At 37.5% G+C, this 25,142-nt stretch overlaps 1 protein-coding gene across 6 annotated transcripts in view; it reads left to right on the forward strand.

The window, feature by feature from the left end:
• The window catches only part of ANAPC10 (anaphase promoting complex subunit 10), a 39,183-nt gene that overhangs the window by 142 nt on the left and 13,899 nt on the right, over positions 1-25,142 (forward strand). For 4 of the 6 annotated variants that reach the window (XR_001412909.1, XR_001412910.1, XR_001412911.1 and 1 more), the window contains exons 1-4: positions 1-113; positions 6,705-6,820; positions 8,237-8,327; positions 9,660-9,780. Coding sequence is in view for 3 of the 6 variants with exons in the window: in XM_014949893.1 (XP_014805379.1) it covers positions 6,706-6,820; positions 8,237-8,327; positions 9,660-9,780 (327 nt within the window). In the remaining 3 variants the exon portion in view is untranslated. Of the gene's footprint in view, positions 114-212; positions 248-6,704; positions 6,821-8,236; positions 8,328-9,659; positions 9,781-25,142 lie in introns of those variants that run through there. The other 2 variants (XM_014949894.1, XM_014949895.1) reach the window with 2 other exon arrangements.

A 25,142-nucleotide genomic window follows, 5' to 3' on the forward strand; every position in this document is an offset into this window, starting at 1 on the left:
GCGGCGCCCCCCCCCCCTCACCGGCGCTGAGGCGACTCGCGCCCCCTCTCTCCCCCTCCCTCACCGGCGCTGAGGGGACCCTCAACTCCGCTCGCCCCTCCGCTGCCGATCAGGTGGGGACGCTGCTCCGGCCACCGGGGAAGGGGCGGTGAGGGGACGGGACACGGGGTGGGGGGCTGAGGGTGGGCGGCTTCTCCTGTGTCTGGCTCCCCGGTGTCAAGGCAGCCGCTGAAGAAACCCCCCCACGGTGCGTGGTGGTGTGTTTGTATTGACCCCCGCCCCGGCTGGGAGAGCGGAGTGCGGTCTGGGGTTTAACCACGGCCGGTTGACTGGGTGTCGCCGATTTATTTCCGATATTTAAGTGTTTTGTGGTCTTGGGGGGGATAGGGCTATAATAAAACGTTGTAAAACTAATCGATTATACTTCAAATTGCAAGTTAAAACCCTACAAAGAAGCCGGGGGGGGGGGGGGGGGGGGGGCGGAATCTGGGAGGGCTACAGAGGATGCCTGGGTGAAAGCAGCTTAATTTATCAAACTGGTTTCATCTGCTGGCTACTGGGTTTTTTTCAGTCTGCTTTCACTTAATATAAACACCCTTTATAAGTGTGTCCTTTAATGAACTACTAATATCCTTACTAACATCCTTACTTATATCCTTACATTGGGAGCCTGGGCTTGTACAAAAATGCAATTTTTAAAGATGTATTTATTTAAGTTGATTAGGGATGCACATATAAAAATTGCTAATGTAATTCTCTTGTGCAGTTGCTTGAATTACCTCAGTTCTGGTGAAATATTTTTATGTTTGTGACAATGAAAGACAAGTAATTTTCACCAAAGGCTTGAAGTAATATACTGAAGGTAGAGTAAAAATAATAGGTGTTTAAAGTGATATTGAGAGAATAATCTGAGGGATCAAATGTACGAGTGAGCTAGTTGTTGAAATATTTTGCCACTGAATACTTACTATTGTTATTAAATATTAATTAGATATTAGAAATGTGACTATTCTGTGTTACTGTTAAATATTCCACCTGAATAAAAAATAGGAAGTGTAGTATGAGATTAGTTTCTGGCTGTATCTTGAGATTTTTAAAGGCTTTAAACCAACAAGGTTCCATCCAAAGAAAATGAGAGCAGGGAAAAGAACTTGTGAGGTAAAATGAGTAGTGCAAGTATGAAAGTCAGGGAATCTGAGGTATGAAATCCCCTTCTGCTAGGACCAACAGGAAAAAAGAGTCTTAGAAACCATGGATGTTGCAAAAATGCTGGAGTGGTCAGTGCAGCCTGTGTTCAGTTTTGCTGGAAAAGTTATCGCCTTGCTAAAGCTGAATAAAATTATATGATGGGCATGCAATCGGAATAATAATTTTTAAAAAATAGCAAGGCTGGCCAAGTTTTGATCCCCTGAAAGATTGTGAGGAGACGGTTTGGAAGGAGAACTTGTCAGTAAGTAGAAGACAATTAAAAACAATGTGCAAACAGAAAATGGACTAATTTGGTTTTTTAAGACCAGTCTGGATCAAACTTTTTTTTCTTTACAGTAGCCAATACAGTTAATGGGGAAGGAATAGAAAGGGTTTGCCTTGAGTTTTACAGGGTTTCTGCCATTGTTTGGGTTGATGTTAAAAACAAGCTACTCAAATGTGGTCTAAAAATAATTTTTCTGAGATCTTGTACAGCTGATTGAAAAATTGCTTTTCAAGCTGGCTGGTAAATAATTAACTTTTAAACAGGGATGTCATGAAGTGTCCTCCTGGGGAGTTCTGTTTTGAATGTATTTTCGTTGTTTTCTGTAATGGTGAACACAAAATAGATACACTGCCAAATTGGAAGGATTGCAAGCATTGTACAGCTCGGGGTCAGAATTCAAAATGATCTTGAGAAGATTGATAGCAGATTAGAAATCAGTGTGATTAAGCTCAACTAACAAGAACTGAGGGAAGAAGAGAATACAGGGAGGAAAAATCAAAGGCATAATTAGCAGAAAGGTTATTTCTGAAGAGCAAACAGTATTCAAAAAAAGCATTTGAGCACTGTAGTGAATAGTAAATTAAATATTGATTGATAATAATAACCTTTCAACTAGATGAATGTTGTTTTGGCATGTTAACAGGTGTGATTAAATATAAAGACAAGGAAAGTGATTGCTCTGGTGAATAGGGCCTTAGTGAAAATGATATGGCTGTTTTTTTTAACCATAGTATGTAGATCTCTAGTCTCTGCAAGAATATCAGGTTTTTGAAACTTGATTTGTGAGGGAAACTTGAAAGGCATAAGCACACTAGAAAAGAAGAAGCTGAGAGCAAACTTGATGAGTGCCCTGACATCTGAAAAAGGGTTGCTACGTAAAGGCTAGTGATAGTCTCTGTAGAGCAAGAGAAAAAATCATGCTTGGTTTTAGAAGGTAATACTTAGTTTGGATGTTCATGAAAAATGTTTGACTTTAAGGTTGATGAAACACTGAAGCTAGTGACCCACAAAGATTGTGAAATCTCTTTTGTTGGAGAAGTAAACGGCTGGACAGACAACTGTTGAGGACAGTCTGGTCTGTCAAAGATCCTTACAGGTGTGCATTTAAACGGTTTCGTGCATACTACCATGGTGGAATTGGAAAACTTAATTGCTTGGAATATGCAAAAGTTTCCTTGAGCCTGGATTTTTGTGGTCCTTTAGTAGGAAAGCACCACAATGTATCCTTCTCTATCTCCTCTCCAGTGTGTTGCATCAGAGTATGTATGTGCCTAGTGAAAGACCTGCTTTCAGGTAGGCACCTTTTCAAAGTGTCTTCCACTGGTGTATCTGAGAACGACCTGGCTGTTTTGATTGTGAGAGGTAGACTGTTGAACCATTTAAATCCATTTCACCCTGTTTATAAACCGTATGTTTGCTTAAACATCTTTAATGGCTGCTCTTCACAGGGATTTATCTGGAAAAGAGCGGACTTCTCTGAGGAAGATACTGAGAGATAAAGAATTCAAGGGGGGGTGGGGGAGGAAGGCTTAGCTGCCTTCTTGTTTTGATCAAAAGTTATGCGTACCATATAGTGGAAAGTGGCAAAAGTGAAGTTTGAGGTTGATGATGTCATTAAGACATTCGTATAATCAATGTTGTTAATAAGGAAACAGTGGCCTATTAATGGTCTTGGAATAACTGATTTGGAAAATTGGAGATGTTTCCAGCCAATGCTTCTATAAACGCAGTGTGTCTTTCCTTTTTTTAGTACATGTCAGGGAGAAGGGCTTCTAGATAGATTGTTTGTTTTTACACAGCCTGGAAGAAATAAGGAAAAAACAATTCTCATTCCGTTATCTTCTTGGGCTAAGAAAATGTATTTTTTAAAATCTATTTCATTTGGTGATTTAAATTGCTGTTAAATTGAGTTTGTCTTATCCAAAATGAGATACTTGTGCTTTTGCTAGTAAAATGTCCAAAGGTGTTATGTGACTGGGCTGACCTGTTGCTGTGTTATTTTTCCTTAATACTTTCTGTCAGCTTTCTGCTTTTAAAATTCTTAAGAGTACTGAGAAACTTCAGCAATGCTATCCAGAATGTATTGGTACTAAAATGGTTAAACAGAAGTTCTGTCATGAAAAACTGACTTGATTAGTTCAACTTATGTGTTCAAACGTGAAAGATGTTCAATTTAATCATCACTAATGCACAATTTGTGGGTGACTTATTTGCCAGCAGTGGTTTGGAGTTGAAATCTGGATCTTGAGTAGCTTTGCTTGTTATGTAGAAGGAAGCAACCTCAGTTTAAGACGGTAGGAAACGTGGATGGTGTTTCTTGCTATATATATTTAAGACCCCCAAAATATATGCCTCAAACTTTTGTGAAGCGGTGCAGTGCAGATCTTGGCAGTGTTATTTGTGACTACCCTGTGAGCGCTGCAGCTTGTAGGACATCTTAACATCATTGTCTTGAGGGATTCTGCATACTTTAAAATTCTAGTAATTTTTTCAAAAAGCATGTGTAATCAACATTCTGAGATAATCTGAGCATACAGTGTAATTTCTGTTATTTACTTTATTTTGGTGGAGTTTGATGGGATGTTTGCATATTCCTTATGTCTTAAGGTTGTGTTTTTCATCGACTATAGTTATTTCTAGGAATGAAAATGTCACTATCAGATTTGGAGTTTTTTGTTAATTTTCTCTTGAAGTCAAAATAATAAAGAAGTGTGAAGACCTGCTGGTGATGATATTCCAAAGTTGTTTTGTATCGAATGAATAATTTAGCTTTATTTTCTGAAGTTGAATTTTCTATGTTTATTTTTAGGGGTGGGAAGAACAGCCTTATTGGTTTCTATATAAATCTGAGAATTAAAGTGAATGCAACTCAACCTCTCTTAGTTGGTTTATTGTCACCACAAATATAATGAAATAGTGCAGAATTAGGACTGGTAGGTGATTTAAGCTTCAAAAGTCCTGGAAAATAGTCTCCCCAGTGCTTAATAAACATAATTTGAATTTTGGTGTAGGATGGGAGTTGGACTTGGTGATTTTTTGAAGGTCCCTTTTGCCAATCCAAACCATTCTGTGATTCTGTGAAAAATACTTGGTTTTCAGGTAGCTGTGAATGTGTCTTGTAATTTTTTCCAAGACTGTTTTAAATTCTTAAAAGATTAGAATACTTGTGACATTGTGTTTTACTGAAGTTGCTATCAATAAATTTAAAGTTATATTAAGTAGCAAATAGAGTAAGTGATTTATTTTCTATTCCAGTCCATAATCTACAGATACACAGGTTTATGGTGTAGTCAGTTCAATAGAGAACAGCTACACTTTAATGAGCCTATTGTCAGTACCTGATAAAAATTTTAAAATGGATAATGCAATATGTTAATACAGTGACTAGATAAGATTTAAGTGCCAATGTCTTGTTATAGGAATGGCTAAATGGATTGCCTGTTTAATTTTTTTAGTAGTTTGATATTTTTTTGATTAAAAAATTTTCTTTGTGGACAAAGACTCCAAAACATCTTGTTGCATGGGGTTTGTTTTTAATTGGATGGCATTAGGATTAGTATATCTTTGAGTTATGTGAACAGATATCTAGGATTAGCTGTGTAGTGTTCAACCTGCTTTTCTGAGAGCATGGTGTTTGAGCAAGGATTTCTGTTTGTGGCCTTCTGTGACACTTGCTGTTGTCAGTACTTGGATTTTTACTACATATGTAATTATTTCTTCGGATTTTTTTATGTTAAACTGCCATTTTGTTTATGAGAAATTAGCAAAAGAACCCTAGAAGTCTGTGTTTGCAAAAAAAAAAAAAATTACGAAGGGCCAATAGAAAATCTTTGGTGTAGACAGCGATGTACACTACAGAATTCACATTTCCTGGGTGAAGGTTTTTAGCTGCAGAGTTATTCTTACATGGAAAATGTTGTCTCTGCCTTGTATCGCTTCTGTAGCGGGTAAGGTCTGGGTCCTGTGGATACCAGCCTAGTTCAGTACCTTGTTTGCTGTCTAGGAGAGGCAATGGAAGACTTTTTCTGATGCTATCTAGGAGAGGCAATGGAAGACTTTTTCTGATCTTAGCAGAGCATAATACGATGTCAGGCATGCAAGCAAAGGGTTAGAAGTCAACTCTATTTCCGTGACTTTTGAGTGCTTTACATTTAATTTTAAGCTTTAATCTAGTTCCTTGCATGGAACTTACATGTCTTTAGAATCTTTTTTTTTTTTTTTTTAAAAAAAGTCTTAAGCTACTTTTGAGGAAGTGGTAAGGTGCTCTATACTATAATGAAACCCAATATGATTATGTTATAGTGTATGTGGCAATAGTCTAGGTGTTGAGAGTGAGTGTGATTACTTGAGGCAGTGCAAGTCACACATTAATGATTCCAGATGAAGTTGTAAAGTTAAGGGAATGGAGCATGCCATATTAGAGGCTATATGATTTATTTTTTTTAAACTCCGATTTCTTGTTTTTAAGGAGAAGTATATCCAGGAAAACCCAGTATGATTATTTTGTAGTATATATGGCAATAGTCTAGGTGTTGAGAGTGAATGTGATTACTTGAGGCAGTGCAAGTCACAGATTAGTGATTCCAGATGAAGTTGTGAAGTTAAGGGAATGGAGTATGGGTGAATGTGGCAATAATCAATCCCTACCAAACTAGAGGCTATATGATTTTTAATTTTTTTTTAAACTCCCGTTTCTTGTTTTTAAGGAGAAGTATATCCAGGAGGCTTGTTTTAGCTTCTGAATAGGCTTCTGAATGTGCAGTTTAAGAAAACTCTTTAAGTGTATGCAGGGGGCAGGGGAAATGAAGTTGTATTGCTAGCCTCTAAATCAACAGGGTCTGTTTTAATTTCTCAAAAACAAACAAAACTGTAAAAAGACAAGTTCTGAAACCCTGATTAACTCTGTATGTATGAATTGGAATGATACAAGTAAAATGTGTCTTATGTGTTTTAAGGACACAAAATTTACGTGTATGTGGAACCTCTTATTTAAAGATACATTTTCTTTTTTACTTTTATATACACATTTCATTATAAATAAAAAGTTCTACAGACATGCAAAAATGTATACAAATATGTGTATGTTTATATGTATAAACCACATATTCTGTAAATTACTACATAAGTGTGAGGCCAAAGAATTGAAGTGCCTATATGAACAAACACAACCCTTTAATTTTCTTATCAAGCTAAAAATGTATCAACTAACTCACTTGTTTTCTTTTACTAGAATGACTACCCCGAACAAGACACCACCCGGTGCTGATCCAAAGCAGTTAGAGAGGACTGGTACTGTTAGAGAAATAGGCTCACAAGCAGTTTGGTCTCTTTCATCCTGTAAGCCAGGTAAAATCACAACAAATTATGTAAAAACCTGAATGTACATTTTTCTTCTTAGAATATGTAGTGTTTTATGTTTTGATAAGACATACATACAGAATGTAGCAGTGAAACCACTGTAGTGTAAGCTGTATGCATAGCCACTACAAATAATTTTGTCCTAGTCTATATTTGATGCAATATGAAAGTTATATCTACATCAGAAATCCTACAATGAAGAAATATCTCATATTGACAAAACAGATCTTTTACTGATTTTTATACTTAATTGTTTTGGGGTTTGTTTTTTTTTTTTCACTTGCGTGGTCAGCAAACTAGGCCATGTGAACAGAAACACACCCAGCACTGAGCAATTGCTTCTATGCTTCAGCATTTTGCCTGCATATCTTCAATTTTTAACTTAGAAATCAATGCAGCTGGGCGACCTAAATGTTCTGTCCAAACTTCATGTGGACTTGGCTGTAATAGTGTAGCTCCCTAAAATCTGGCAAGTAAAATGAAGCTGTCATAAATGGTCCTGAGATGCAGTTAATGATAGTTTATACCTGCTCAAAGTATCAGAATATCTGTATTCTTTTCATTTGAGGTGGTTGAATTGCTATTTCAGAAATATCTGTTGGAAATCTGTCTGGTATCTTGCTGCAGCCTAAAGTCAACGATCCCTTTATGTAACAATATTGTGTTCAGGCTGAACGCCTTTGGTCTGATATCCTGGTACCTTACTTGGAGAAAAATAACACATGGTTTGGTCACTTCAGACAGAGTGAAGGTAGTTTTTTTTTTTTTTGTTGCAGATTAAACTTCAATTGCTTAATTAAAACCACAGCAAGTGTAGGCAGTCAATAAAAGGATGTGATTGTTAAAAGGACAGATAATGAGGGAACGGAAAAATTGGGATTTGAAGTTGTTTCTTTAAGTGTGGTGGCATTAACTTTCAGAATTACTGGTTTTGGCATATGCTGCTTTTTCTAGCTGCTAACTTGAAAAAGTAAAAAGTATTTTAGGAGACTACTTGAAAAGATGTTACAGTTGGCTAAAATTTTATAATAAATGAATGGTCTCCGCTAAAGATTTTCCTTTAGTTCAGTAGTTAGCTTATAGAATAGGTAGAAAAGCTTAACCATTAAGCATTGTTCTTGCAATTAGTATACATTACTATTTAACCATTTTGAATTCCAGGACATGTTGAATGGTTTCAAACCCCACAGACTTCAGTAGGAAATAAGAATGTAAAGACACTTGAGTACTGAGCTTTGATTCACAGATTCCCATTTCAGTTTTGTTACAAAAGCATAGGCACAACTCGCATATCTCTATAATTTAGGATACATACTTTAGTTTATAATAGCTGAAGAAAACTAATGTCTGTGATGTCTACATCACAAAAATGGCATATTCAAGACTATCACTTTTTTTTTGTAGGATTTGGAGTGGATCAGTTACGAGATGATAATCTTGAGACTTACTGGCAGTCAGATGGATCACAGCCTCATTTGGTCAACATCCAATTTAGGTATTAAAAGTTACTCTATATGGATGTTGTGGTTTAACCCCAGCTGGCAGCTGGGACCATGCAGCCACTCGCTCAATTCTCACCTCCCCTCCTCTTCCCACAGGAGTGTGGGGAGAAGAGGGAGAAAAGGAGAGGAAAGGGGTGGAAAAAAAAAAAGCCGAACACTTGGGTCAATATAGACAGTTTAATAGAACAATAATGGAAAGGGAAATAACAGCAATAATAATAATGGTTTAAAAATGTACAAGATAAAATAATACAACACAAGTGACTCTCACCACCTGGTGAATTGGTTGCCCAGCCTGACTTGAGCATTGATTGCAGATTCCTGACCCCTGGACAACCCCTACTTATACACTGAGCATGAAATCTAAGGTATAGAATATAACCTTGGCCAGCTCGTCCTGTCCATGCTCCCTCTCAGCTTCTGTGGGAAGCTGAAAAAAAGTCCTTGAGTAATAATGAACATCACCTGGCAACAACCATAACAATATGAAAAAAAAGTAAAATCTGAAACACAGCAGCCACTAGAAAGAAAATTAACTCTGTCCCAGCTGAAACCAAGACAGTGGGTTAGGGTGTTTTATGTAACTTGGTATTGATTATTGTTCACCAAGATAGGAATTTTGGAAGTGCAAGGACTTTTGGGTTAATCCTGTTGCCCAACTGATAAGAAGCTGGTTAAATAGCATTTATAAAAATGAGATTTTCAAATGTTACGGTTACTAAATGCCTGAATAAGCAACAAATAGGAATGTTTAGTAGTCTGTCATTTGTAACAGTTTCACATTTACCTGCCTAAAGTGACATTTTTGTCCTGATTTTTCTGTCTTTGAGTGTAATTTGAAGGTTAGATGCCTGTTGTTAAAGTAGTCCTGTATGACTTAACAACTGATCGTTTGAGAAACCTTTTCCTGTTCTGGACTGTGTAGAATGCTTTCAGTCCTTTTTCTTTAACCCAAACTCTTAGATTGAAGTTAGATGTTTTTCAGCTTTCTTAGTTGCTTTCTGGAGAACTCTTTGGTATAGGAGTAGAGCCCATAGTTGATAAGCTAAGCATATGCTTCATCACACCCAAGCACTTATTTGGCATCTTGGCCATTTGTTGTATTTCTTGGTATACTGACGCTTCTGAAGGCAGGCAAAGGAGAACAGTGAGAATCAAGTCTGCGTGCATAAGTTAATGTGGAAAAACACCTAGTTGCTTTAACAGCGGAGTATTATAAACCCATAGACACACTTGTATTAAGTTTTAGAGTAAATCCTTAGCTCTAACAAACTCACCCTGAGTATTTCTCTTTACAACGCTTACGTAGTTTTTGTTTCTTGCAGAAGAAAAACAACAGTGAAGACATTATGTATTTATGCAGACTACAAATCTGATGAAAGCTACACTCCAAGCAAAATCTCTGTCAGAGTAGGAAATAATTTTCATAATCTCCAGGAAATCCGGGTAGGTCAATGATGCTTTCTGTCTCATAATAGTGCCCTCTCATTAGGACATTTAATGTAGTAAAATTGGTTTTGGGGGTAAAATATAGCCTAGTGATTGGAGAGGGGAAATGGCAGGGTTTATTTTGATGTTTGCTTCTAGTTTTTATCTTGTAAATTTCTTAGGCTGGTTTCTCTTTTTATCAGGCTCCATTACCAATATGGTAATAACAGACTGGATATATAGGTCCCATCATGGAAAAAAGAGTGGGGTTTTCTAGAACAGGGCTGTTTAGAATTGCTTAAACTTTGATCTCACTTAAAATATCTGCAAACCCTATACATACATCAAAAGGGTGACTTAGCTTTTAAATGCTTGCATTTTTCAACTTAACTGAAATTCATGCTTTTTCTTTTTTTGCGAATGGGTTGCTCAGCTATTGATTCTTTTTAGGAATCAGAATCTAGAACTACAGATTTTAGCTATGGCTGTGCATAAATCTTTGGAGTCTGGATTTAATTTCTGGGAGGCTGCATGTACTCTAGTAGTATCTGATTCAAAGCTCACTTTGACATTTTGGCAAAAAGAAATTGGGACATAAGGCTTGATCATCAGTTATGCAAAGGTTTCTTTGTATTCTGCTGATTAGAGAATCTTCATATAAGTGAGAACTTGTTATATGTTTGCTAGTAGCTGTCTGTAGCCTCTACTGATGGTGAGAGCTAGGGGAATTGCAACACTAACTTTTCCAAAATCATATATAAAGCAAGCAATATACCAATTTAAATTGGAAGTCTAATGTAAATTACAATCAGATGTGTTCACAAATGATGCTTTACTCTTTCCAATGCTTTTTTTTAATGCTGGACTGTCACTGAGAAGTAGAAATTTTGGAAGGGATGCAGTATTTTGTTTTTAACAATACAATAGTCCTATTTTAATTTCTGTAGATAGGATATTTGATGCTTAAGACTTGGAATGGGTATAGATTTGTAGTGTTCTGTTAATGTTTTAATTTACAAAAGTGTAATAGTCAAACCCAGTATTTTTTTCAGGGTGACACTTCTGGCCAGGAAAAGTTTCTTTGATGGAACAACTGCAATCAGATTTTTGAGTTGCTTTAACTGCTTAGTTTTGCTAGCCTTTTGGTAAATAGTAAAACCAGACTTAAAATAATCCATGATTTTTGTAGAAGTCCACCTTGTAAGCTAATCAGATTGCTCATCAGCAGGTATCTTTGTTAATTTTGGGTTGGAGTAGCCTCATGTTTCAGATTCTTCTTTTCTGGTGCTCAGCAGCTTCTGGCTGATGTATTGGGAAGGTTTAACTTAGCTCCTTTATGTGGCAGGTATTACAATAACAGAAGGATCAGAATGATGAGAAAAGGGAGGTGCTAAATAGTGGTTTGAATTTTTACTTTTGGCATTTTTATTGTTTTAGTTTTGTTTTTCAGTGCTTAAAGATGCAACAAGAGCAACTTATAAGTAGAAGGTTATAGATGCAGTGGAATAGGAAGTGCAGGAAACATGTCTACCTCTATGTTGGCACTATGTCTCTGTTTATATCTTCTCAATGATTTGTGATGTTTTCTCACGTTTTGACCTATATTTTTATCCGAAATCTTAAATGGAAGGGGTTATAGATGCAGTGGAATAGGAAGTGCAGGAAACATGTCTACCTCTATGTTGGCACTATGTCTCTGTTTATATCTAGTTATAGATGCAGTGAATAGGAAGTGCAGGAAACATGTCCACCACTATGTTGGCACTATGTCTCTGTTTATATCTTCTCAATGATTTGTGATGTTTTCTCACGTTTTGACCTATATTTTTATCCGAAATCTTAAATGGAAGGGTCTTGTTTTGTTCTTTTTTTCTTTATTGAATATTCTTTTGAAAGAACTGAATCATCACATTGCTTTGACTTTCGTCAGCTGCAAATTCTGTCTTTTAATCTCCTTTATCTGAAATCTTAAATGGAAGGGTCTTGTGTTTTGTTCTTTTTTTATTAATTGAATATTCTTTTGAAAGAAATGAATCATCACGTTGCTTTGACTTTTGTCAGCTGCAAATTCTGTCTTTTAATCTCCTTAATTGTATCGTAGCAATTCGGGAGTTACGCATGGTATAGCAGTAACAGCACCTGGATCTTTCCCTTGTGCTAGGCTACGGCTCTGTTTTCCGAGTGTCCACTAGATGTCAATGTTGTCTTTAATTATCAGTTTGATTTTGTGCTTGTAGTCTACTCTTCCGATGACTAAATGATTATCCTTGTATAATGCTGTACTAAACATCATTATACTTATAACTGCAATAACTTCAGTTTCTCATACAGTGGTAAACTTCCACCTTTGAGGGTATATGTGTTATTAAAGTTCTACAGAAACAATAAAATGTATAATAAGCATATTAGTCTTCTACAGTCTCTCAGGCAATATTTCTTTAGCTCTTTTCATGCTAAACACGGGATTCTATACACAATGTTATTTAGTTTAAAAAGGCACTTCTAAATGAAACAAGTTACTAGTATCTTTTATAGTGTATTAATATGACTAATATGTTGCCTGAGAGCATTAATTCTTATGCATACCACATGCTCTCATACTTTTTTTACTTCAAAACTGAGATGAAAATTTGGTCAAGCTGCTTACTAATGAGATACAATACTTTGATGTTGTCAAATACTAGTGACTAACTTTGTTGCCACTGTAATGTTAAATATTGCTATCAATTTTCATATTTCCTAAACTGCTTGATACTCAGGATATGTTTCTTAAATTTTCCTTCAGTTCTGAAACTTTCTCTTTTCCTCAGCTTCTCTGACACATAGGTGGGTTAATAAAGCAGTGTGAACTGTTATGAGCTCTTTAGAGAAATCTGCTTAATTATAAAATAATTCAGTTGGCTTCAGGACTGATTAACTGGGTGGAAAATCCAGCTAAATCATTTTATATTTTTCCATGGATGCTTGCCCAGCTTGCAGTATCTAATGAAAGTCCTATGATGCCTCCATGTGTTTTCTTCCTAATGGTCTAATTTTCAAAACAATGTGATGTGCTTTTAGGCTAGGTTTTATCACTAATTTAAGATGAGCTTCAGTTTGTGGTCTAGTTGTGTAGGCATGTCCTCTTTGGAGCCTAAGATGAAATTATTTTCTAAATGAAAGGGTTTTTTCACCCTCTGAGAAACAAGTCATTTGTACCCCATGCTATGGGTGAGAAGAGCCGTCATAGTCTGGCAGTATTATTCCTTCGCTCAGCTGGAGGAACTGCAGTTAAGATGTGTGCAGTGAGCCTTCTCCTCTGACTTAAGTGCCTCTTTATCACAGCTGTCAAGCTTGGAGAGCAAATATTTTCTCATTTTCAGTCTCAGAGTTCTCCCACATAGTGGTGCATACAGTCTGGATGGACAAGATAGTCTATAGAGGCATTTTTGGAACAGCTTCCAGACTCTTCAGTGTGAGTTAAGTTATTGGAATTTCTCATGATATGAAAATAACCCACCGCAAAGGATGCGAGTGAAATGTTGGCTGCAAGAGATCTCTGGTCTCTTCAAATAATGCTTACCTGCTTGTTGCCTTTGTACTTCTCCAAGACAATTTAGGCCATCAGCAGTTCATCTTGCCATAAAATGATTAAGTGTTATGACTAAGTGCAGGTAGGGTTTCAGGTTAGATTCACCTAGTAGTTTCAGTGGCTTCTGCTGTCAGCCAGTCATGTAGGCACTTTACACCTGTGAAGTCTTGTAATAGGCAGTTCTACATCTTTGGATATAAAAGACACTCTGGGAAGGTGTGGGTCAGGCTTTTTAAAAATAGGTACTCACATGAGTTCACATCTGAGAAGCCTCTGGTGTCTAATCCCAAAACTAAAGTTGCTTTAAAAGGCAGAACCCCTCCTGAAAGAGACAAAGTCTTTATTCTGCTGTGCCCTGGTAGAGGACTCAATAACAGAATGGGGCGTACATGTCTTGGCTGTAACTAGGTAAGATGCAACTAGACAAGTATAATGTCCTGCCTGTTCCAGTAGGAGTTAGTTATTCCAGTACACTTCTTGGACTTTCCGATGATTTTTAATTCAGACTAGGACATGTCTTTCATTTGGTTGTTTGTGTAGTTTGAAGAAATTAGCAAGCTTTGTGATAGGACCATGGCATTGCTGTGTGTACTTTGCTTTTCCTAGAATCGTAGAAAGGTTAGAGTTGGAAGGGACCTTAAAAATCATCAAGTTCCAACCCCCCTGCCCTGGGCAGGGACACCTCCCACTGGACCAGGATGCTCAAAGCCCCATCCAACCTGCCCTTGAATCCCTCCAGGGATGGGGCAGCCACAGCTTCTCTGGGCAACCTGTTCCAGTGCCTCACCACCCTCACAGGAAAGAATTTCTTTCTGGTATCTAATCTAAATCTTCCCTCTTCTGATTTAAAACTGTTACCCATTGCCCTGTCACTGCACTTCCTGACAAAGAGTCCCTCCCCAGCTCTCCTGGAGCTCCCTTCAGATATTGGAAGGCTGCTATAAGGTCTCCTCAGAGACTTCTCCAGGCTGAACAGCCCCAGCTCTCTCAGCCTGCCTTCATAGGAGAGGTGCCCTCTGATCATCTTCATGGCCCTCCACTGGACCTGTTCCAACAGGTCCATGTGCTTCCTGTGCTGAGGACTCCGGAGCTGGACACAGTGCTCCAGGTGGGGTCTCACGAGCGCAGAGTAGAGGGGTAGAATCACCTCCTGCGACCTGCTGGCCACACTTCTCTTGATGCAGCCCAAATTGCTTAAGGGTAGTAATAATCCCCATGGCAGATAAGATGTATTGATGTTCAGGCCTAAAAGGAAATTATCAGAAATACCCCACTGAAGGGGTGGACAGGAAGCCTCTGGCCATGAATATGCTGTCTTTATGCAGTAGGGCAAATGTGCAAACAGGTAGCATCGTGGCTTTGCGTAACCTAGGTAAGAAAGGGGTTTGCTCTTTGCTTCTTTTGGAAGCCATGCAGTCTGAAGCAGTGCTGCTGGAACAGGGTAGCTCCCCTGGTTGACAACCTTTATAGGTATGCAATAGTCCATCATTGGGCGGTGATGGATAGCTGTTAAGTAGGAAACGGACACTTTGCTTTGGAAGAGGCCTCCTTTAACTGAGTTACTGGATGCTTTCCTCCTGGAGCAAAAGCTTACTTAACATTTTCAACAAGACTGGGTTCTGAAGATGACTTTGGAGACTCAGGTGAAAGCCCTGTTATCGTAATATTCCTTTCCTGGCAACAGTGTTTGTTGACTTTGTTTCAGCTTCTTGTCTTTTGTTGAATTGCTATTGATTTTGTTTTCAGTTTGTTTTCTAGCCCTTTTGGTCTCACTTGGTGTGTGGTAACCAGGTGCTCCAGGGCTGTCCCAAGCCCAGCAGTCTCCCTGGTGGGTGGGATTGTGACCAAGCACCACGGACAGGGCCACCTCTTCACTGGTTGAAGAACTTCTCTGCACTAGAGCAGGGAATTGTCAACCAGAGGAACGCCCAAACTGGCAGCCTTTTCCGAGAGGTAGTTAAGGAAGTCTGTTGCTATTGTAAATCTCCTTGCTCCTACAGCGTCCAGTGATTGTAGTGAAAAGACTGGACTTTTCTAGACATTTTCTGTAAGTCAAGAGCTAGCAATCTCAACCTGCTTTCTGTATGTGGAGTAATCTTACATACTGAGGAATAAGGTGATGCTAACTCGTCACAGGACATGAAAACTAATGAATCAAGAAAATGTGCTGCTTCTGAGTCTCTGATCAGACATCTCTAAGGTCCATTTTCAACTGCTTTCCTTTGAAGATGGAGTACTGAGTTGTTACTGCTTTATTTACATTCCTGACTAGGCTTTAATACTTTGATTAGAAACCATTCCTCTGTGTTTGTTCTTCCATATAAGAAAAGATACATTTTGGACCCCTAATTATTTCTTGGGTTCAGAATGTCTATTCAGTCTGCTTTCTGCAAACTACGCTTGATGATAAGAAAAGACTGAGTAAGCTGAGTAAGTTTTAGAGAATTTCAAACTGTAGGCTTTCTTGTCTGTCTTCGTTTTAGAGAATTTCAAACTGTAGGCTTTCTTGTCTGTCTCTGGGATGCTCTGCAGATGAGGTCAGCGCATCAGCTTGTTCGTTTTGATTGTTATCTCACTGTTATGCTAGTTGGGAATGGATTTAGTTTATCAGGATGCACACAGTGCCTGTTCCTTACATATAGAACTTACCAGTACTGGAAATTTGCAAAGTATGGAAGTGGAATCATCCGCTGTTTAGTTCTTAAATTTTGTGACTGATGCCAAGGGTAGGACTCAAGTTTAGGAAGCAGGGTTACTTCTGTTTGATTCAACTGATACTCCGTATTTTCACCTTCTAGCAAAGACAATGTTTTGTGAGTCACCAGCTGGGATGTTCACATGAACCCCTCTATAAAGGAAAGGCTAATTTAATGACATGGCATCTTTGTTCCCTGCCAATGCCATCAATCACTGTATAGATGATATGACCTACTCAACTAATATATGGTATAAACTGTGGAAATTATGAACAGGATTGCAGCTTTCCTACTCTTTATACCCTGGAATGATAATAACATTGAAATGGAGCTTCATGTGGAATCATAAGAAAAGCAGTTATTGAAATAGCCTTTTGTGCATAGGAGATACGTGTGTGCAGATAGTGAGATTCACATTAGATTTAGAAGAAATCCGAAGATTGGAAGTTTATATTGGTCCACACATCATAAAATTGTTAAGCATTTTTATCCTACCTTGCTCTGAAATGGTATTGTAAGAGAAATAAACATCTCTTCTGTTGGATCTTAGGGAAAAAGAGGAAAACTAAACATTGTTTTTATGCTGTGGCATGTGTTGTGTGTAGAAAGATAATTGTTCTTGTTTTGCATCCCAGCATTCAAAAATGAATCTATGAAGGAACCGTTTCTTGCCACAGAGGGACTCAATTAGGCAAGGGTACATTAAAGAGGCCCTCTATTTTTAGTGCTGTCAGTCTGACTTCACCTTCTGAAGCAGAGGGAAAGCCATGTAAAAGAAAGTGGCAACAGCTCCATGGAAGGCAGGAACTTGATGAAGTACAGAGCTTTCCTCGAGGGAACTCAAGTATATAGAGGCTAGGAACTGATAGAAGCACAAAATTTTTACATGTATGTAAAAGCCTTGCCTAGAGTTATAACCTTTTTCATGATTAGTCCATTGTTTGTTCCACCACAGAAAATAAATTAGAAAATGTGTATGATTTTTTATGTATAAGTGAAAGAGCTTCTCTCCCCATTGCCGATAAGAAAAGGCAAGATAACTTACTAATCAATTTAACATGAATCTCTTCTGTTCTGTTCTGTAATACCTGTTTTGTAGCAAGTGTTTGATTTCATGGTTTCGTCTCTTCTGTGCATGAAGTTCTGGTAGAAGGATTTGAAGAAATTTCTTAAAAAAACTTGGTTAATTATTTTATTTCTGTAAAAATCTTTCTACTATGGATGGCTTAAAACTTCAGATTTAAAAAAAAAGTGTACTTTCATTGCAGGGAAACTGTCCTCCAATATGATTGGGGATTTTATCATAGGCTAGTGTATTCTATGTTACAATACTATAAACAAATTCTGGTCTTCTCGATGGTGGACAAGAGCAGGTTGCAGATAGTGTACTGTGTGTGAGAGTGCCAAATGCTTGAACTTTTTATTTAATTTGTATTTTTAAAACAAATAGGAATAGAATTGTGGCGTTATAGCAAGAAACTAACTGCAAATTTAGGTGAGCATAATTCTCCAACATTCTTTTGAAGTATATAGGATGAGAATGGTAGTAGTATTAGTCACCTTGTAGGGAGGTTAAGTGATTTGTTTGTAGTCTATGCTATTGAACCAATATTGCAAGTCAAAGTCCACATCAGGTTGTGTCTACTTTATACCTGACTGATTGAAACTTGTAATTGTGATGTTCATTGGTATCAGATTGTGAATGCTTAACATTTTTGTTCAAATGAATCGGTTCTGTCTAGAATTGCCTGGTTTGCACTGATATAATTTACCTCTGCCTAAAAAAAGCCCAAAACAAACCAACCCACAAAACCAAGGTAAAGCACCATACACACTTAAGTATAAAGTTCCTTCTTCAGTTAAGCCATGATAAAGCACTCCCTCTTCCAGTCCTTAAAACTCTTGTTCCCATTTGTTCAATTTGTTACACTGACTCAACGTTTCTTGGTAACATTTTTCAGGAAAGCTATTTGTTTCCAGTGGTGCTTTAATATTGATTAATAGCTATTAGAGATCGAATATACTGTGTATACTTCTCTGTTGTTCACCAAGTTTATTGCTTTATGGAATCAATATTTCCTTATTGATTATCTCTGTGACTTTTCTCCTGTACTACAGACTTCTTGGATGGTTTCAGTAGGCTTTCAATTTTTGTAGTATCTGTATAATACCCAAAGTGGTAGAATACAGCCATGAAAGATTGTTGGCTTTCCATGATAGGGACAGAAAGAACGTAAGAAACTGAAGAATTTGTGCAGGGAAGATTGGAATAATGAAGAGCAGTGTACTAATAGACTAGCTCCTTTACCATTCCTAATTAGTAAAATGAAGAATATAATCTTTGCAAGATTTTTGTATGAAAGGAGTACATGTATGTATTAATAAAAGTTCTGTGAGATTAGCGTCTGTCATTTTTTCCTCTTTGTGCTACAAAAATTGTAGCTAGAGCTGTGGAATAGTGTTATTTTTTTTTTTTCTTCCCCCAATTTTTTTTAACTCTACCAACTTCTGCAGCTGATTTCCACTACCCCACCCCCCTCACCCCCATGCTTCTGGCTTTTGTGAAGGCATTTTTTGTAGCCTTTAACCCTTAGTGCTACATATAGCATCTCTTTGTTTCTTTTAAACCATAGCTTTTTTCTTGTTAATGCCTGGTAGAGCAGAGATGCTCATCTGTCTCTCTTTGATAGCATTACCAAATTTTTGGAGCTCATATAGAGATCAATGAAATGTCTGTGTTATTTAGCTCCTAGGAATTTGTCCAAATATGATATTTAGGTACAATAAATTATATATATGTATATTTAGAACTGTAGTGCCCTCTCTTCCCCCCGCCTTGAAATTCGAGCTGTAATCAAACTTATGTGCTATCAGGCTGAGAAAAGAAAAGCATGTTTTTCTTTTACATGCCCAAAATGTAGTGAAAATCCCTGTGGACAGTCGTGTTTACAAGGGTAACTGTCTGCATTCAATTGTGGGTTATAAAAGTGCTTGCTTGAATAAATACACTGAGCTATCAGACAGAACAACCAATAGTTCGTTGGACTAATTGACCTTGTCAGTAGAATAGAAACACTTGCAAATAAAATTCTGATTGCCAGCAAAGTTGCAACTGAAAACCCCTGAAGAAACTGTGTATATCCTCTAACTATCTTGGAATGCAGTGATTCAAGCAGCAGACATGTGCGGTGGGGGGGCTAGAGGGGGAATCATTAACTAAGAAAGTTTATACCAGCATTTTTCAGTGATCTTTATTCGTAGCATGCGGTTATAGGTGTTCCAAAAATCATTTAAGTAGTTCATTTTCCCCATTCAGTTATGTTCTCTAACAATTGTTATTACTTTTACCATATCTCGGGTCCCCTTGCATTAGAAGAAATTCTGCTGCTCTGCTTTTATTATAACATACCCCTTTCAGAAAAGGCGAAGATGTTTGGCTAGTAACCACAGCATGTTGTAATGAGGGTGGAGTATGTTTGTCATTCTACAGCAATGGTTGACTTACATGAATGCCAGTGTCTATAACCACACATACTGTGGCAGTTTATCTTTCTGAATATATTCAAATTGCGTAACAATGGAGAAGAATCACTGTAAATAACAGAATATCTGGTCTTCCAATCAAGAGCATGGTGGAACCATTTTTTACTTTACCAGTGATGAGTCATGTATCTTCTTATTAAAAAAAAAAAAGGAAAATATTTCACTCCAGAAATGTCTTCTCAAGTGAATTAGTCATATATCAGACATTTCCTTTTTAAAAGTTGGATAATGTCACAGGTGGAAGTAGTATTATAAAAAAAAAAGTAGCAATGACAGACATAACAGGCTTCACTATGTACTTAAAAAAAACATGATTTTATTTTGGTTAGAAAACAAAACAGGAAAAATGGCATTTGGAAAAAAAAAGTCTGAAAAACAGTCTAGTTAGCTGCTAAATAAACTTCAGAGTTGAAGGTTTTAAAAAAGCACCAAGATTTGTAAAAGCGGGGGATAGTGTATTTCACCTTAAGTAAGGGACAATGTGTAATAAGGGATTTTGTGGTTTTACAGCTCGGTGCATGTGTTTGAAAGCTGTTCTCTCAGCAACGTGGGTGGCAGGTTATGCTACCATATAATGTATTGTAGTTGGCTCTCCACACTTGTCAGGGTTAGCGTTCAACCATTCGGAAAATTTTCCCATTGTTCTATCATGTGAACCAAGGCTAGTGTTGAATTCCCAATAACCTTCTGCAGGAAAAAGAGGTTTAATTAGAAAGTTTGAAATTTGATTACTTCTGTTATTGTCTTAGTGTACTTTTCCCTAATTTAGGTGCTTATCTGCAAATGCAATCAATTTTTGCTCAGAGAGATGAAAAACAAACTTAACACTGTACTGCAGTTGCTTCAGCACTTTTGAAAGAAAACTTGTATACTCAATTCTGTCTTTCTTCAGCATTAACACTCTATTTCCATCTTAAACATGTTTGCTTTAGATGGATCATAGCTTTTGGCAGCTACTGCATTTTTAGCAAATAATACTGTTTCTAGTAAGAGTTGCAAAAAAAAAACTTTGTGTGAGGTCCTTGTAAACTGAACCTTGGGAACGTTATGTTATTTCTGTATTTTCCCTTCTTTTGTGCTTCTTCTCTATTTGTGTCATGGTTATAAATTACATCGTTTGAACTAGAGAATTAAAAACACTTTATTTTGTGATTCCTGTAATTTAAAAAAGAGAATGTTTGTTTTATGTGTGTGTTTTTTCTTTTTCTTTTTTTTTCCCTTTTTACCTGTTATTTCAGAGGCTGGCACACAGAGAAATAAGCAATTATGGTATTGAAATTCCATTGTGCCAGCACCTCCAGGGCATAATCCAAAAAAAACAGAAAAATCGCCTGCTGGGTTGTATGCAGTATGCTTGTGTGAACATCAGTGTCTGCTGTTCACACATCATTTTTTACTGAAAGTTCCTGTTGGAATAAAGGTTCTGTGTTTGGAGGGTGCGCTGGGATATTTGTTGATCAATGGCTTTTCAAAGTTTGTAGGGATTTCTAATTACAGTTTACCAATGTAGGCTCACTAGATGCTCCTTGCAGATGATCATTAATGCTTGAGAAGTAAAGAATTGAGAAGAAGCAAGCAGAGATTGGGTTTTGGCAACATAAAACCGTATCAAGAAAGTGCTCAGTGCTCTTCCCTTCATTTAAGCATTCTGCTTGAAGACTGAACATTGGAGTGAGGAATAAAGTGGGTGGGTGAAGGGGGAGATGGATAGCATGACAGAAGAGACTCAAATACTTAGGTTCCCCACTCCAGTATTTTAACACCTTTCCCCTGCCCCCCCCTCCTCTTTTAATGCAAGCATGTTGTCTAGTTGACATTTTAAAACCGTACAAGTGCATCCAGTGTTACAGCTCACGCTGGTTTTCAGTGTGCAGGCTCATCTAGAATGTCTTCATGGTGCTCAGTCAGATCACCCCCCTCAGTTGATCAGAATTTCTTTTAACTGTATTTTGCAAAAGAACATGTGTAATGTTATTCATTTGAAAACCATAGTGTGTAGCAACATCTATTTTCTAATTTGTTTTTAATCTGTGTGCACTTGGCCATGCTGTTGGAGACCCTGGTAGGCAAACTGTTTAAGGCAGGGACATATCATTACAGTTTCTAGTCTTTTGCTAGGTTCATGAAAGTTAAGAGAGAAGGAAATTACTCTAAACCAGTTTGTAAGGTTCATGATAGGTAAAGAGTGATAGTCTACCTTAGTACTCAATTATCTATTGATCTGACTGCCTAAACTCTGCTAAGTCCTTCTGCTAATATAATTGCCAGTGGCAAATGATGTCAGTGTGTGCTTCCCAGTATAGAAATTAGGGTTTTGGTTATCTATCTAGAAAAACTACTACAGACTGGCTTCACTGGTGGATTTTCTTTTGGTTCCTGTCCCCATCAGGTGTGGTTGCTGTAACAACATTGTGCATCTCATTTAGTTTTTCTTGCTTGCAAAGATTTTTAAGGGAAGTTTCTAGTAACAATTTTAATTATGTGTCCCCAAGGGGGAATTGCTGTGTGGATTGTCACTTAGGTTTTTTCTTAGATGTTTGAAGAGGCTCCTGGTCACACAAGGCTTCAAGATTTGAGATAAGGAAAGCTGAAAATCTTTGGGGTTTTTTTGTCTGCTGTGTCATTTATTGGCTTTTGGGGAAGTGTGAGAGGGAATGATGAATATTCTGGGAGGAATCCAGACACCTGACTTTACCAGTTATTTAGCAGAGTAAGAAGGTAGATACCATTGAAGAAACTGCCTGTCTGGACCAAGGGACTCTTGTTTAATTTCCAGGGAGCAGCATGCTGGGGAGGAGATTTTGGCAAAGTGCTTTCTGATATCAACAGACTTGTATTTGAAAAGGAAATTATGTTTTTCTGTAGGAAAGGGGCCTGCATACTGCATGGAAATTGTTAGAGAGCTGATAACCTATCTCCTTTTCTTTTTCTTCCCCTCTACCACGTTCTACAACCATGCTCTTTCCCATCCTTGAAGTTGAGCACACCTGAGAAATCCAAAGTTATCTGTTTTGGTTTTGGATCCCATATATAAAAGAACATCGTGGGAGTCCAGTGCTGAATGCCAGCAACTTCCTTGAGAGATATAAAACTGAGTTCTTTTGTGTCAAAGATGATAGTAAGATGTTGCTCGCTCTCCTGCTTTTTTCTTTCTGGAGAGGTTGCTAGCCAGTTGAGATGTCTTGCACTGGCATTTGAGCTTTTTTTTTTTTTCCCCACAAACTGTGGATCGGGATTTGAAGGATAAAGTCAGTGAATTATAGATAATCAGCTTTGATTTACCTGATTGTCTTCACAACCTTAATTGTGGAAAGTAATCCTTAGAGCGAGTACTAGATAATTTCAAACAGTAAGAAGTGCTAAATATGTGCAGAAGGGTCAAATAAAAGATTGATACTGATCCCTCTGGGTGCTACTACTAACACAGTATTAAAATCCTTCAAAGAAGAAAGGCAGCAGTTGACATTTAAATTTGGTTAAGCATAATAAAAGGAATGGGAACTTTCTAGGATACCTAAGAACTAAGAAAGTCTTGTGCTGCCATCTCAAGTGGTGCTGGTGAACTGGTAGGCCACGCTTTATTTTCTGTTTCACTTAAACAACTTAGAATCATAGAATGGCTGGAGTTGGAAGAGACCTTAAAAATCATCAAGTTCCAACCCCCTGCCCTGGGCAGGGACACCTCCAGGGATGGGGCAGCCACAACTTTCTGAGAAACCTGTTCCAGTGCCTCACCACCCTCACAGCAAAGAATTTCTTTCTGGTATCTCATCTAAATCTCCCCTCTTCCAATTTGAAACTGTCACCCCTTGTCCTGTCATTACACTAAAAGTAAAGTAAAAAGTAAAAGTAGATGAACAGATGTATTTCATGTACGTGTATGAGAAAGGGTTATCATTGCAATAATCCTTTTTTTTTTTTAAATTATTATTACTGAAGCTTAAAATTTTAGTGGGAAAATGGAGATTATTCGTAGTGTCATTAAGAAAGTAGTTATGGAAAGGAATGCTGGTCACGTGACAAGTTAAAACAATCTTTGAGGTTCAGATGAAGATGCTGCCTCACAATGATAGATATCTAGAACAAATACAGAGCTCTTGAGCAAGAGATTCAGTTTTTCCAGAGCTATCATCATGACAGTCCGTTCTAGAGCTAGGTCTTGATCCCTTGGTTGCTGAAATGTTATTTTGGTCAGGGATCATGTGTCTGCTGGGAGCTTTGATGAAAATACTGCTAGACAGTGCCTACACCAAATTCTTTGCTAAGTTTTCTGAGGGCAGGGGGGAAGTGCACGTGGTTTTATCCTGTTCCTTATTTCAAGTAGCACATGGAAAAGTTTCGGTAGATCTGAAGTTAAATTTATTTCTTTCTGGGGGCTTTTCTCTTTCTTGTTCTGTCATAAGATAACTGAGATCATGCATTTGAATCGGAAAAACCTTTCCCAAGATTTTCCCATTTTCTACAGGAACGCACAGGAGGGTGGAATGAGAGTAATAATGTAGCATATGTCTTGCTTGAGGGCCTGTTCTCTCCAGCCTTCTTCGTCCAATTCCTAAACTAGGTTTATCTCACACTTCTATTTTTTTTTTTCTCTTCAGAATGAATTCTGGAGTGGTTTGTCTCATATTAAAGGAATGTTAACAAATAGAATTTTTATTGAGGCTTTTTATGAACACTGTTCTCAGTCACAGTCTTTGAGTGAATCATTAGAGTATAGCTCCTCATGCTTTTTATTATTTGTTTAATATGCTCCTTTTTAAAATTTTTGGGTTTTCCCCCCTCTGTATCTGTCACAGGTCAAATTCAACTCTGTGTATGAAGGATTTTTTGGATAATTTCTACTAGCAAATGCTGAAAATCCTAATTTATTTTATGTTGAGCTTCATTTGTTGATTCTTAGCAAGACGATGTTACTGAGGATAATTATTAAAGTTAAATCAAATAGGTTTTTTTGTTGTTGTTGTGAAAAGAGTTACAGTTCCATATTAGGAGAAATGATTTAGTAAAATTTTCAAGTAGGCTTCCCTCTTTTTGAACAGGTCTCTTTTATGGATATGACAGTCACTGTGTTTAACGGAGAGGTTTTCATAAATCGGCTTTGGGTAAATCCAGCGGCTGCTGGACTAAGAGCTTATATTGTGGAGTTATTAGACTTCCTTCTTTTTATTTATACTGTCTGTCATGAGGAGATAAAGATTTACTCACGTAGCAGAATTAAATTTAGCAGAGGAGCATACGTACCCACAGGACTTTAAGATATACAGTAGGTCACCTACATTTGTAGTCCAATTCCATCAGCTTGTTACTGACTTCTCTAAGCAGTTAAGATGATATCCAACAGTAGCTCTAGATTTAGGACTTAGTAGGCCTAAGTAAGCAAGTTTTCAGTTATGTCATTCATGTGTTTTGTTTTGTTTGGTTTGTTTTTTTTCCACTGCCCCCTCATTCTCCAGGAGCATACATGATGTAATTTTATTTTGATTCTCATACAGTTTATGCTGAAGAGCTGATATTCTTACATCTGTTGAACTCAATATTAAGACTATTCCAGACTGCTGTTTACAGTAAGA

Source organism: Calidris pugnax, unplaced genomic scaffold (genome assembly GCF_001431845.1).
Source record: "Calidris pugnax isolate Ruff unplaced genomic scaffold, ASM143184v1 scaffold42, whole genome shotgun sequence".
Lineage (NCBI taxonomy): Eukaryota > Metazoa > Chordata > Aves > Charadriiformes > Scolopacidae > Calidris > Calidris pugnax.